The 16,203-nt window shown below is 39.1% G+C and overlaps 1 protein-coding gene across 1 annotated transcript in view; it reads right to left on the reverse strand.

Moving 5' to 3' along the window:
- The window catches only part of LOC147684260 (putative cation-transporting ATPase 13A4), a 190,033-nt gene that overhangs the window by 38,692 nt on the left and 135,138 nt on the right, over nt 1-16,203 (reverse strand). The window contains exon 20 of the mRNA XM_086944971.1: nt 11,454-11,533. Within this exon, the coding sequence (XP_086801097.1) occupies nt 11,454-11,533 (80 nt within the window). The remainder of the gene's footprint in view (nt 1-11,453; nt 11,534-16,203) is intronic.

Raw genomic sequence — 16,203 nt, forward strand, 5'->3', positions numbered from 1 at the left:
TAATTTCCAGTTAGATGAATGAAAAAGGAGAAGGCGCTGGTCGACGTTTCTGTCTCCTAAACGTTAATCTGTGAGACCATCTTCAGGACTGATGGAAATTATATTTGTAATAACCTATCGTTTGATTAATGCAACTTTCAAAGCATTGGTGTTGCAGGGCGCATTGTCACAGTAAAAACTATCTGGCCTGTTGGAAGATTAGTCATCTTTAATTACATTCTCTTGGCGAACTGAACTGAATCTACCATGATGCCTAGGGGTGACTCTGCTGGGAAATGAAGCAGTGTGCTCCCACACCAGTTTCTTACATTACACATGTGTTTTAGGAACAAAGACTTCAATTGATTTCCCAGACTCACAGAATGTTGAGCCGAAGCTGTGACTCAAACCTGGTTCTCCATTTCCAAAGATGGCAGCTCTGGCTGTCTTTGGAATTTGAATTCGACTTGGATTCATATAAAAGTCCATCCTTCCACTCTGTGACGATGCAAACACGCTCTGGATGTTTGGTCCCTGCGATTAATCAAGCAAGTACATGAAGATGACGGAGAAAATCTAAGATTTGTTTGGAACTGAGAGTCCGTTGTCAGGGTCTCTTGATAATCTGTCAGCATCAGGGTTTTAAGTGGGATGAAAAGGGGTGTGGCCTATGCAATTAAAGGTGTGGCTTTAAGACACAAGCTACATTTTTGTGATTCCCGTAGTGTGCCACCAGTTATTTTGGTTCCTCTCTGCACTTTCTGTCATTGCATCAGAAATAGAACACAGCAACTGACATACACCTGACACCAGGCAGGACTATTGGCTTGGTCAATGGTTGTTGCAGGTTGAAGACAACTGAGTGACAACAGTGATTTAAAAAAAAAAAAATTACTTGAAAATCTTTCAATTCTGAAAGTGTGAGACTCTGAATTGAACATTAGTGAGACCTGTGTAAGGGCTAGTGGTCTGGAGTGTTTCAATCACTCTCATATGTTCACTCTAATTACACGCGTGCACCTTTTTCTGTCTTCATCTCCACCATCTGCATGCCTTACTCCCATCCCTTTCTTCTTCCGCGTCGTCTCTTCACTCTTCTGAATCCACTTTCTTGCATCTCCCTCACCGCCCCCACACACAAGGAATCCACTCACCGGTAAGTACTGCATTTTCTTTTACTTTCACCTTGTCAATCTTTCGATGACTGTGACTCCTCCACACGCATTTGCACTGAATCACAACTGCAATGGGAATACATGACCATTGCTCTGTACACTCTGCAAAGAGACCAAAGATTGGAAGTGCTTGTAGTTGGTCTATCTTTATCTCCCACTGAAAGGCACCATGAAAACTCGCACTGCCTTGAGCCTCAGCTGCAAAGAGGTAAACTCAGTGCTTAATTTGAGCTGGTGGGTTCCGGTACTTGGCACCGGCACTTAATTGTCAGCACAGGCTCTTATGACAGTAGTCACATGGTGGTGCTGTTCATGTGATTTAGAGACAAGCAGAACTAATACCTGCCGCCCAAGCCATTCTGATAGCTTTGGGGGCCTCGAACAGTCTAAATTGTCACACTTGTAGGAGTGTGATGGTTAGTAGTTGTGTATGTACTGTGATGGCTGTGCTGAAAGGGGCACTAGGTGATGTAAGCTGTGGTGGCCTCCTGATGAGGGCACTGGCATTTTTTTCTTTTAAATGAATTAAGCACTGGCTAAACAATAGCCCTTACAAACACCGGAGGGAATCAGTTCAAAGTATGCAAGAGTAGTGTGCTGCACAAAAAATACAGAAACGTAATATCCTGGAAATACGTAACACACTTAGGGATTGCACGATGAAATAAAACACATGAAATAGAAAAGGAAACCAAGGGCGACATGCACAAAGGTATTTACTATTACCAAATAACACATTTTTGCGATTTGCTTCTTGGTAATTGAGAGTGCCTACGCACAAACGTGTGTTTTGCACATTTTTCGATTCTCAGTGGGTAGCAAATAGACCCACCTCATGAATATTCATGAGGTACATCTGGTTTGTGACCCATTGGGAATAGCAAAAATCACCAGGATGGTGGCCTGCTGGGGTCAGCAGACCACCATGTCTGTGATTGATTTTCAATAAAGCAAACTTTTTTTTTAAATGCAGCCGATTTTCCTTATGGAAAAACAGGATGTGTTTCAAAAAGAAAAATGTAATTTTATTTAAATTTTTTGGAGCGTAGACACTGGTCTGTGGCACTGCTCCCTGCTCATAAAAAATGTTTCTACAATAGTCACAAAGGGAAGGGGACCCTTGGGGACTATTCCAATTTGCGAACGGTTTACAACTTATTTGGAGTAGGTGGTAAAATGGGAATGTTTTGTAACCTCATTTCGGTCGCAAAACATTCTTGGATACCACTGGGATGGGCTATTAGGATGGGATGCCCTAAACACGCCCCTTCCAAATACAGAATCGCAAACCCATTTTGCAATTCAGTAATAGGTTACCAAATCGCAACTAGGGATTTGTACATTTCAAAAAGCCTTTTTGCCTACTCGAATGCGACAAACCTGCCAATTGGCCTGTTTGCGAACACAAAAACCCTTTGTACATGTGGCCCCAAATCGCTTATATGTTATGGTATGTAAATTTGTAGCAAACAGCTAATCACCTGTGAGGGTTTCCATGACCTTAACGTTTCTGAAAAGCATTGTTCAGAAATTGATAAATGTCTCGCATCGCAGTTATTGACATGAAAATACGGCCCCTTAAGAAACCGCTCCAATGTCTGTTTTTAAAAACAGACATTGAAATGGTTCCTTATTGGGCTACATTTTTCATTTTCAAAACTTAAAGCGCTGGGAGCATCACTTAGAAAAGAGGTATTTTTATCTAAAAGGAAGGAGAGCAGCGATTGGTTCCTGAAGCCGAGTAGTAATGTTATGAGTTTGCTGCTGATTCAAACTTTCTACAAAAAGCACAAGTCTTGGGTGAGCAACAGAATAATGCTTATGTCTTTCTGCAAAGTAGTTTGAATTCTGAAATTCAATCAAACTCACCCCTACATTGTTTTCAAAACGAATTCTAGACATTTAATTGATGTGCATTGATGAGGATTTTTTATACCACCCCACTGTGGAGTCTTCCTATAGTAAATTATAGGCAGAAGTAAAACAATGTATTGAACTCAAACAAATATTGTTATGTTGAACACTAATGTAAACTACTTTTATATATTTCTTTTTAGCGTAGAACAAAATAGAAATGTAACAACACTATAAACATTTTGTGTTAAATCTTTATTTTTTTTAACAATAAACATTAAATTAACATTTTTTCTGCAGTTTTAATTAAAAATAAATTCCCCTAAGCTATCTTTTTGTATGCATTAATAATTATTAAAAGTGAATTAAAAGTGTCACACAGAATTAAATGAAGGTACTTAATTATATTTTAATTAAAGTTAATGTTATATTGCCTTTTAAATTAAAAACGGTTGTTAAAAACTTTTACAGTTACATAATAAATACAAACTATTAATTTAGATATTTTAAAATATTGAATTATATATATATTTACTATTTTACATAATTTACTTTAACATTTTGCCATACTCTAGTATTATTATATTTATATTTAATAATTTAACATAATTTACTCCAACATAATTTCCTACCTCTCTTATTTTCTATGCCAGGCTGTTACATACCAGAGGTTAGCCATGTGTGGTGCTGCACTGGAGTACTTCACTACTGTTTTGGGTCCCTTTTTAGCTGTAGTAATTTTAGAAGTGCAGTTTGTGAACAGGAATGGGTTTACTCTTTTGTGGGTTGGTCCATTCCTCTCCGTAAACACCTCTATTATCCTCTCCATTCTCCCTGTAAACTACTCCCATTTTGTGGGGCTCCTTTTACAGCCACTACGAGGGTTCCTCACACATTTACTACTAAGAATTAAACTTACATGTGTGAGGCTTTCCTAATAGAAAAGATAGGATAGGTGGAGGTAAAGATTCACACTCGTAGATTTGGGAATAGTATTTTATAGTACTTTTGTAGTATAAGTGTAGTACTACTAAACATACTCCAAAATGCAGCAGGCCCTACAATGTTTAGATTACTTCCCGCTAATCTTCATTACTCCACTTCCGCATCCCTTGTCTCATTATTTACTATTATTAATTTGATGCTCTGACGCAACACAGACACCCGTAACAAGTAACAATCTCTACCCTTTCTAAATATAAATGAAATTAATTGGGCAATATGGCCTTCGTGATAGGCTGCAAAATGCTTCTAACAAAGTATGTCCTAGTCTTGGCCTTCCTGGACTGAGGTGAATGGCTACACTAAAGACGACATATTTGAACGAAGTGCTCCGCGATCCCCCACATGGGCGGGACTATTCAATGCTTATGATTATCAATGGAGATCCCCGAGAGAGAATGGGACTTACAGTGTTTGGACATAGCGTAGACACGGGATGAGACGCTATATTGAAGACTAGTTATTATTGCAGGCTTGGCCTCTGGCCCCGAAGACGCACTTTCCTCAGACGCAATGACTCTTGTCTCGGAGTCAACAACCACTGAAGCCAGAGAACTGTTGTTTCTAGGCCACTAGAGGAGCCCTGCTCTGTCAGTGACGTCATATGTGGGTCCTCACAATAAGGCAGACATTGAGCTCCTCAACTCACCTGTCTGGATGCACCACTGTGTGGGCGGACACGAATGCCAACAGCCCCGGGGGCACATGGCTTCACTCTTCTGCCATTTTTGCAACACTCGCGCACTTGTGTCGCCTTCTTGGCGCACTTTCTGTGTTTACAGCACTGACATTAATACGAGGTGCAGCAGGCAGCACACCACTGCGTTACAATGATTAGCTGAAACTGGCTGTATCCAGACAGCACTGGTTACTGGAAAAGCTAAGATATACCCTGATCCCGGCCTTTGATTGACTGCTGTAGTTGGACTCTGGACAACTGGAAACAGAGCTGCAGATTGAGACATAACACAGTCCCCTGCAGCCCAATGGGGTGGGGTTTCTCCTATCCTTTGTTGGGGGGGGCTTCGGCCCATGGGCAATGATTATCTGTGAGATATGGGAAAGTCTGTGCCCTCTTCATATGCACTGTGCCATCCGATATGCCACTGCTGCAGGGGTCTGAGTGTGTTCTTTGACTACAGATTACAAACATGCTCTGAAGCTGGCTCAGCACAACTGGAAAAGGACCCCTGATGCCAGGTTGGTTCCTTGGCTTGGGGTGACTTAAAAGATTCCTCTTACTTTGATTTGCCTTTTAAATCTAAAGCTAGTTGTGCTCCATGCAGCCCCCCACCCCTCTGAGGCAGGGCCAACAAATGGAACATGATGGCTCAACCTGTGCAGACGGAGGGGGCCAGAGGCTCACCCGGCTGGACAATGTGCTCTGAGAGAGGTTTCGGGGCACAGCCCCCACAGACCCTTTGCACGCTCGCAGTCACACTGTTGGGCGAGCACTGCCAAAGCCAAAGGTCTGCCTGTTCACAACATTATAGTTCCTTTAACCTCTGCTTGTGCTTCAGTTAATGAGTAATCGCGAGAACGAGTGAGTATTCGGTGTTAGGGAGAGGATGAGGGCAAGGTTAATATTCTGGAAATGAAGATTCCTGGTTGCAAGAGTTCTCCATTGGAAGTTTGAAAGTATGAAAGATTGCTCAAGCAACATGCATTAAATGTCACTTCACAAAAAGAAAACAATTGCACACCAGCTTATTTGTGATTACTCGCAGCAGAAAAAAACACACATAAAGCTTACTCAAACTTCCGACAGCTGATAGCTGTTTGTTGCTCTCCCTGAGAGCATCATAATTTGGACACTGGGGGCCTGATTCACACAGGTAAACTTACACTTTTGTTGTACGTTTATGTTTTTTTGCTCGTCACAAACTATAAGTTAATAGTAATGATATGAGTGTGAAGACTCCGCAGTCAGGGTGGAGAACTCTGCACATAAAAAGATAGACCTGTCCTATCTCCGCACTTGAACAATTATAACTTGTAGTTTTAGAATAGCAAAAAATGTAAACATACTCAAAATGTGTAAGTCTACCTTTGTGAATCAGGCCTGGGTGTGCTTCATTGTGCACCTCACTTATGGTATGTGGACAAAATCGTGAGTTGAAATTTCAGGAGACAGAATTTTAAAAAAATATTATGATGCAAAAATATTGTGATGCAGGAATATCGTTGTCAAGAATATTGTTTTTTCAGTTAAGTAATATCGTTGTTAAGAATATCATTGAAAATATCATTTCCAATAACATAGTTGTAAAGAATATTGTTCTTTAATTAATTTAATGTGTTTTAGCATATATATCAACTTTATGTTAGCATTTCTCAAATGTATTAAGAATTAGGAAAGGCCTGTAGCAGGATGTATAGTGTTTTACTAATAGGGTAAACAGACATATTATCGATTCCAAAATATCGTTTGGACAAAATATCGAGTAAAAAATATAGACTAGCCAAAATATCGACCAGACATAATATAGACTACAAAAATATCGAGTAATATCGATATTAATAGCCAAAATATCGAATCAAAAATATAGACTAGACATAATATCGACTAGATAGAATATAGACAAAAAAAAATCGAAAATAAGGTAGTTATTAATCATTTTTAATAATTGTGTAATATAAATCTGTAGCGGGTTGTGGGTTTATAGGGGAATAGGGTGAGAAGTAATTTAATTATAATTAATTAATTATGTAAACTATTAATAATTGTTAATTAATTATTAATTGGTAAATAATTAAAATATAAATGGTAAAAAATAATAAATAATTAATAATTAATTTTTAGTAAATTATTTTCTGTAGCGGGTTGTGGGTTTATAGGGGAATAGGGTGGGAAGTAATTTTATTATAATTAATTAATTATGTAAATTAATAATAAATGTTAATTCATTATTAATAGGTAATTAATTAAAATATAATTGGTAATTAATTATAAATATTTAATTGATAAATAATTATTATTTAGTAAAAAAAATTCTGTAGCAGATTGTGGGTTTATAGGGGGATAGGGTGGGAAGTAATTTAATAATAATTAATTAAATATGTTAATTAATAATAATTGTTAAATAATTATGAATTGGTAATTAATTAAAATATAATTGGTAATTAATTATAAATATTTAATTGATAAATAATTATTATTTAGTAAAAAAAATTCTGTAGCAGATTGTGGGTTTATAGGGGGATAGGGTGGGAAGTAATTTAATAATAATTAATTAATTATGTTAATTAATAATAATTGTTAAATAATTATGAATTGGTAATTAATTAAAATATAATTGGTAATTAATTATAAATATTTAATTGATAAATAATTAATATTTAGTAAATAATTTTCTGTAGTGGGTTGTGAGTTTATAGGGGCATAGGGTGGGAAGTTTTTTAATAATAATTAAATAATTATGTAAATTAATTGAAATTGTTAATTGTTAATTAATTAATAGTCATTTTAACCCCTACGCTATCCAGCGCTTTCCCTACTGTTGCACCCACTGGAGTGGGAATAGTAATTTTAACCCCTACGCTATCCAACGCTTTCCCTACTGTTGCACCCACTGGAGTGGGAATAGTAATTTTTACCCCTACGCTATCCAACGCTTTCCCTACTTTTGCACCCACTGGAGTGGGAATAGTTATTTTAACCCTTACGCTATCCAATGTTTTCCCTACTGTTGCACCCACTGGAGTGGGAATAGTAATTTTAACCCCTACTCTATCCAACGCTTTCCCTACTGTTGCACCCACTGGAGTGGGAATAGTAATTTTTACCCCTAAGCTATCCAACGCTTTCCCTACTGTTGCACCCACTGGAGTGGGAATAGTAATTTTTACCCCTACGCTATCGCTTTCCCTACTGTTGCACCCACTGGAGTGGGAATAGTAATTTTAATCCCTCCGCTATCCAATGTTTTCCCTACTGTTGCACTCTTTGGAGTGGGAATAGTAATTTTTACCTCTACGCTATCCAGCGCTTTCCCTACTGTTACTCTCACTGGAGTGAGAATAGTAATTTTAACCCCTCCGCTATCCAATGTTTTCCGTACTGTTGCACTCTTTGGAGTGGGAATAGTCATTTTTACCCCTACGCTATCCAACGTTTTCCCTTCTGTTGCACCCACTGGAGTGGGAATAGTAATTTTTACCCCTACGCTATCCAGCGTTTTTCTACTGTTGAATTCACTATAGTTGTTAAAATAAATTTTAACCAATTTGCTATGCTACGGTGAAAATATTATATATGTTTAGTAATAATATGTATTTATATATATATATATATATATTTATTATTATTTTTTTGTAATTTACATTAATTATTTAATGATATTACATTTATTTAATCATTTTAACTAAGTTTATATTAAATATATTTATTTTTATATTAGTTTTAACTTAATTTAAAGACATATAAAAAAAACGATATTTTGACAGTCTATATTATTTACAGTCGATATTTTAGAGTCAATATTTTTGTACTTACCTGTATAAAGATAGAAACTCGATATTTTGTCCCTCGATATTTTCTCATCGATATTTTTGCAAGTCGATATTAATGGGCTCGATATTATTTCAGTCATCCTACTAATAGATGTATTTGACTCTTTCTTGGCACTGAACACTTTAGACTCTCCAAGTTGAGGGGAAATGTTAACAACTATGATTAACCTCTCTCCACTGCTTGCACTTTAATTGGAAATTCCGTCTAAGAAACCGGCATTAGCACTGTGCACTCTCGGGTTTTAAAGATTAAACTAGCTGAAAAGATCGGAACGTGATGGATTCTTACTGCCTTTATCCCTTTTAAACTAATATATTATCTAAGCAAATGGACATATTTTAATAATAATTAGACCAATTTTAAGTCATAATTTCAATTTTACATAGGAAATTATTTAGTTTTATTTTCAGAGGAGTATTTAACAAGTGGGAATTAAGTCTTGTCTTATTGTATTGTACCAATTGTATTATGATGGAATGTTTTTAGAAGTGTCATTTTATGGTTTATTGATCAAATGAATCAAATAAAGTTCATTTGATAGATTGATTGATTGATTGATTGATTGATTGATGTTAGTATTGTTTGTATATTTTATCTTATTTTGTTTTATATAGTTTGCAATCTTAAGTGATCTAACATTTTTAATGTTATTGTTAATAGTAATTTATAGTGTCAACGCTAGTTGTTGGGTTTGTAAGGGAATAAGGTGGGGAGTTAGTTAGGTAATAATTAATTATTATTGAATACATTTTAGGTAAGTATGTGATTGATAGTCATTATGCATATTATGTAATATTGATTTATTATACTTATATTTTAGTTGCGTGTTGTTTTGTTTTTAGGGGTATAGGGTGGGAAGTTAATTGAGTAATAATTAAATACCAATTTAATATTCAATTGATTATTAACTAACATGTAATCATATACTTTAGTTGTATCATAGGTTCTGGCTGCTGGGTTATATGATTGGAAGCTAATCAGGTATTAATTAACAATTACAACATATAGTATTATTAACTATTGAATTGGTTATTCATTATATTCATTATGCAATATTGAATTATTTAGTTACATTTTAGGTGTGGGCTGGTAGGTTTGTAGGAGTATACTATGGGAAGTTAATTAAATAATAATTTAGAAAAATCATAATTATTAATGTGTAATTAAATATCTAATTAATAAACTAATCTGTGAATTGTGTAATAATCATATATATATATATATATATATATATATATATATATATATATATATATATATATATCAGTTATTTTGTAGGTGTGGGCTGCTGGGTTTGTAAGGTTGGTAAGTGGGAAGATAATTAAGTAATAATTGATTAGCAATTAACTATTAATTGTTCATTAATTATGTTATTGTTAATCAATTATGTAAGTGGTGTTACACTTATTTATTTACATTATATTTTAGGTATGTATTGCTAGTTGTGTAGGAGTACAGGGTGAAGAGTTAATTAAGTAATAGATGCGCTTTTTATTGGAAATTAATTATCACATTGTTTATGAACTTTGTAAATCGGATAATTGCTGCATATTTTTATTATTTATGTTAAGCAATGTTAATATTTAGAGTTTTATATTTCTCTAAATTAATAGGGATATTCAAGTATGTAATGTGTTTCAAGTAGTTTGGCTACTGTTGCTTACACTGGAGTATAAATACTAAATTGTACACTCCTAAATCCAAAGTTTTCCGTACTGCTGCACAGACTGGAGTGGGAATAGTAAGTTTAAACCACTCCGAAGTCCAACATTTTCTTCTACTGTTGCACAGAATGGAGCGGGAATATTAAATCTTACCCTTCTGAAGTCCAATGCTTTCCCAACTGTTGCACAGACTGGAGTGGGAATGGTAACTTTAATCCCTCCGAAGTCCCATGAGTTCTCTACTGTTGCATAAACTAGAGTGGCAATAGTACATCTGTTATTCCCAGGCTCCAATATACCCCTAATATTGGTTATATATACACATTTTTTTAAATATGTCTTTATAATTTTAAAGTATTTGTTTATTTTTGTATTTGTTTTAAAATGTGTATATTTTTTTGTAATTGTTTTTTATTTTAGTATTTTAATTCTTTTGTGATTTATTTAATATTTTGGAATTGACTCGGCTCTGAAGACCAAAGTCAGAGTCCTAAAAAGAATCCATTTGTGGACCAGAAGCAAACGCAGTTTCCGAAGTCCCTGAATAACTGAGCAACTGTTTGGACATTTCACAGCAAGTCTGACAGCAGCATTTTGTACCAATTTGGACTTTATGTAATAGTTGTTTAGAAATTCCAAGATATAAGCTATCGCAGTAGTCTAATTGTGAAGTGATAAGTGCTAGGACTACAGTTTTCATTGTTGTCAGAGGAAGGTATTCAAAGAATTTCTTTAATGATTTGATCAGGGAAAAAAAGTACCAGAGACGGATATTACTTGAGCGAGTGAGCAATCAAATTTGACGCCAAGATTGTGAGGCACTTTGACGGGAGAGGGAGGAGACGGGAGACTGTCTGGCCATTCCAACTGAGGAGAAAATAAATTATTCTGGCTCTATAAAGGAATCTCCTTCTTGTTCGTACTACATTTCAGGGAATTGCGTTCCATCCAGCGGACGGGCTAGAGTTGGTGTAGGTTTCCAAGAGAAGGTACGGGGTTATATGAGAACCCCATATTAGTTGGATACTTGCTGCAAACGGAGGGGCAGCCCTTCAGATACCAAAGTCTGATTCTGGCACTTGGCTTTTGGGAATACGGCCTAAATGTCAAGTGAGACTTACTGCTCACACCCACTCTCCCGCTGAAATTAATCACAAAGTTTAGTTTTGATTGATTCTGCCCCTCCCCCACCTTGTGATTCACCAAACCCTCCTCTTACTCCCTCTCTCACCAAACAATCACCATTAGAAAGGAGACAGAACTTACCCCATTTTCTGAAATTCCTCAATCAAGCTGGACTTTTGGGAGGGGGCCATGCGGGCAAACACGGCTCCATTCAGCAGCAGCTGCAAGGATGAAAGGGCTGGAGTGAGACCTCTTTGAGACATTTTCAAAGTCATATTTGCCTAAGGGAATCTCTCACAACTAATTTAGATGCTGAAATCTGTTTCAAGAATTCTCTTTGGAAAACAATGGCAGCATTTCAGTGCGCACCAATGGAAGTGCTGCATCGCTGGGGGAAAAACAGCGACGCAACACTTTTCATTGCGCCATCCTTCATGGATGCGCCGTATTTACACTACGGTGCTCAATGCTGTAAGTATTGCACAGATACGTCAGGAATCCTGACATATCTGTTGATGCAGTAATGACGCATTCCTGGAGCGTGTTGGTAAACTGACGCAACAACAGCAATGTATCATAATCCAAGGGCGAGTCCCAGGTGACAAGCCCTGCATCACCCCTTATGCCTGCTTCAAGCAGGCGTAAGGATTGTGACGGAGTCAAGTTGTAGAAGTGGCGTAGTGAACTCTCATAAATATCACTACGCCACATCCACGAGACTTCTTTATGTGAGAATGCCCACCCTGCATACATTATACCTGACGCAAGTATAATATAGGGCTGGTCTTTACAAAGTGATGCATATGCCTAGATGCGTCACTTTGTAAATAGGGCGGACTGTGGCACATTGTTTACGCCACCGCAGCATCACAGAAAAAGTGACAGAACAGCGACACAAAACCTTGTTAATCCTCATCCATAATAGATGTACAATATCACCCTCTGCTCATTCAGATATTCAGCACCTTGCATCTGTCACCCGTTTTTGATGTATACAACAAGATGGTATGTAAACGCATTAATCAAGGCAAACGTGAGAGAGAGAGATGACATATCCCAGGAAACGGTAATTCACCTAGATTGAACAAATAGTGGTGACAACTTACAACAAGCACCTTACGCTGGAGAAAGAAAGGGGACAGAGACAAGGGAGCATAAAAAGGGGGAACATCCATGTAGGAATTAAAAAAATGGAACAAGAGGCATTTCCCTGTTAACTCGAGAGGGAGGGAGCTCGGTGCATCCATACCTTCATGGCAATGAAGCTACAGAGTGTTCGCTGAATTTTCTGTGATGTTTCAGGATTCACCAAAGAATTAGTTAGACCTTTGTATGTGGTTCTAAGATAAGGAACTCATGCCCACCATGGACGGAGGGACACATTGTCAGATTATTTCCAGTCCAGTGATATGAAGTGTGATTGTTACTAGCAGATCCAGATGTTGAGCTATTTCCAGTCCAGTGATATGAAGTGTGATGGTTACTAGCAGATCCAGATGTTTAGCTATTTCCAGTCCAGTGATATGAAGTGTGATGGTTACTAGCAGATCCAGATGTTGAGCTATTTCCAGTCCAGTGATATGAAGTGTGATGGTTACTAGCAGATCCAGATGTTGAGCTATTTCCAGTCCAGTGATATGAAGTGTGATGGTTACTAGCAGATCCAGATGTTGAGCTATTTCCAGCCCAGTGATATGAAGTGTGATGGTTACTAGCAGATCCAGATGTTGAGCTATTTCCAGTCCAGTGATATGAAGTGTGATGGTTACTAGCAGGTCCAGTAGATGTTGAGCTGTTTCCAGTCCAGTGATATGAAGTGTGATGGTTACTAGCAGGGCCAGGTGATGTTGAGTTATTTCCAGTCCAGTGATATGAAGTGTGATGGTTACTAGCAGATCCAGATGTTGAGCTATTTCCAGTCCAGTGATATGAAGTGTGATGGTTACTAACAGGTCCAGGAGATGTTGAGTCATTTCCAGTCCAGTGATATGAAGTGTGATGGTTACTAGCAGGGCCAGGAGATGTTGAGTCATTTCCAGTCCAGTGATATGAAGTGTGATGGTTACTAGCAGATCCAGATGTTGAGCTATTTCCAGTCCAGTGATATGAAGTGTGATGGTTACTAGCAGATCCAGATGTTGAGCTATTTCCAGTCCAGTGATATGAAGTGTGATGGTTACTAGCGGGGCCAGGAGATGTTGAGGTATTTCCAGTCCAGTGATATGAAGTGTGATGGTTACTAGCAGATCCAGATGTTGAGCTATTTCCAGTCCAGTGATATGAAGTGTGATGGTTACTAGCAGGGCCAGGAGATGTTGAGGTATTTCCAGTCCAGTGATATGAAGTGTGATGGTTACTAGCAGATCCAGATGTTGAGCTATTTCCAGTCCAGTGATATGAAGTGTGATGGTTACTAGCAGGGCCAGGAGATGTTGAGTTATTTCCAGTCTAGTGATATGAAGTGTGATGGTTACTAGCAGGGCCAGGAGATGTTGAGTTATTTCCAGTCCAGTGATATGAAGTGTGATGGTTACTAGCAGGGCCAGGAGATGTTGAGGTATTTCCAGTCCAGTGATATGAAGCGTGATGGTTACTAGCAGATCCAGATGTTGAGCTATTTCCAGTCCAGTGATATGAAGTGTGATGGTTACTAGCAGGGCCAGGAGATGTTGAGTTATTTCCAGTCTAGTGATATGAAGTGTGATGGTTACTAGCAGGGCCAGGAGATGTTGAGTTATTTCCAGTCCAGTGATATGAAGTGTGATGGTTACTAGCAGGGCCAGGAGATGTTGAGTTATTTCCAGTCCAGTGATATGAAGTGTGATGGTTACTAGCAGGGCCAGGAGATGTTGAGGTATTTTCAGTCCAGTGATATGAAGTGTGATGGTTACTAGCAGATCCAGATGTTGAGCTATTTCCAGTCCAGTAATATGAAGTGTGATGGTTACTAGCAGGGCCAGGAGATGTTGAGTTATTTCCAGTCTAGTGATATGAAGTGTGATGGTTACTAGCGGGGCCAGGAGATGTTGAGGTATTTCCAGTCCAGTGATATGAAGTGTGATGGTTACTAGCAGATCCAGATGTTGAGCTATTTCCATTCTAGTCCACCCCCCTTCTTTTAATTGGGACGTTTCAGCTTACATCGATTTTAGCTCACACATTACTCCCAGGGATGATGAACCCCCCTCCCGCCCTGCCAGCCAGCCGTGTGTCACTCTCTGATTTTGGGTCAGTGGGTGATTCTTTAACCCTAGAGGCTAGGGCCTCGAAGAATAAATGTTATCGGAAGATGCAATTCGTCCCATACACCGCTAGGTGGCAGCGTCCACCCACAGGTGTATTTTATGTCTCAAATAACAATAAACAGAACAACTTCCTAGAAACCAAAGTTCGTCTTTCTGTCAGCGGGGTCCGGAGTGTTCGATCTGAGGGGGTACGGGCCAGGACCGGCTTTAGCGCTGGTGCGGTGATTACACTCCCTCCCCCTCCTTATGCATCACAGATTCACCACCACTTCCCAACGGTGCCCCTCACCTCTTCACAGCCCCGCTCTCACGTGATTACATTTGATTTATAGCGCTCCTCGTCCCAGCGTAGGGTGTCTCAGCACTTTACATCGCAAACACATTATACACATTAATTACAAGTGTGTAAATCAGTTTATAGGACATGTCACATAAAACAGTTAGGATTTCAAGGCGCAGGAACCAAGTGTCAGCCATTCTAGTGGGCAGGATATTTTAAGAGGGTTTGGTCTGGAGAAACAAACTCAACATTTAAAACGTACCTCAGTGACTGATTTACTAATAGGAATGTATTTCTACCCAAACGAACACATTTTAACAACACTAGGTTAAAGAAAAACTGTGGAGAAACATAACGTTCTAACTCATCCGATGCAGTTTCCATGAAAATCTGTGACAATAGTTCATAGGTCACTTTGCTATATTAGGAATGTAACTTATGCGCTGCAAGTAGCAAAATGATCTATTTGAGAATAGCGGTAACCCACTGAGCTATCCACATAAAATACAGATCTGTTATCCGCATGGTGGATCTCCTTTGCATCTGGCACTTTAACCCTCTGCGCTACCCCGATCTCGAAGAAACATCCATTGCTGGAGTTATCTTGACAATTTTATTGTTGCCTGACAACTGCTGGACACACAAGGAACAGGAGCTGGTACAATAACCGCATAACATATCTCTAAATTCAGCCCCCCCCATCTCCCTCGATGCCAGCACCCGGTGCAGCTGCACAGGGTGCACCGCCCTAACGCCACTCTGACTCGGATATCTGATTCTCAAATATGGAATCAAAGGGACGCGCCCTAAACTCGTTCCCTTGCACTCATTGGGTCTGCGCTGCACAATCTGCGGCTTGCACCCTCCCCTGATGGCTAGCGGCGCTATGCTCTCCAGGGGGCGGGTGGAGGTCGCGACCGAGGGGGCGGCATCAGACCATCCACCATGGCGTGTCGCTGATGAGCCCTTGGCCTGGTCTGGTCTGGGTCAGGGGGAGTGAGGGCAGAGACTTTATCAGCATCTGGGGCCTCCAGGGTTCCACGGGTAGCAAGGGCACCATGGGTAGCAGGGATATCAGGACTAGCACCGGTAGGACGGGTCCCATGGGTACCAGGGTGGCAAAGGTACCCTGGGTACCAGGGGTAGCACAGGTACCCACAGGTACCATGGGTACCAGGAGTAGCACAGGTACCATGGGTACCAGGAGTAGCACAGGTACCATGGGTACCAGGAGTAGCACAGGTACCATGGGTACCAGGAGTAGCACAGGTACCATGGGTACCAGGGTGGCACAGGTACCCTAGGTACCAGGGGTAGCACAGGTACCATGGGTACCAGGGGTAGCACAGGTACCATGGGTACCAGG

This window comes from Lissotriton vulgaris, chromosome 11 (genome assembly GCF_964263255.1).
Source record: "Lissotriton vulgaris chromosome 11, aLisVul1.2, whole genome shotgun sequence".
NCBI lineage: Eukaryota > Metazoa > Chordata > Amphibia > Caudata > Salamandridae > Lissotriton > Lissotriton vulgaris.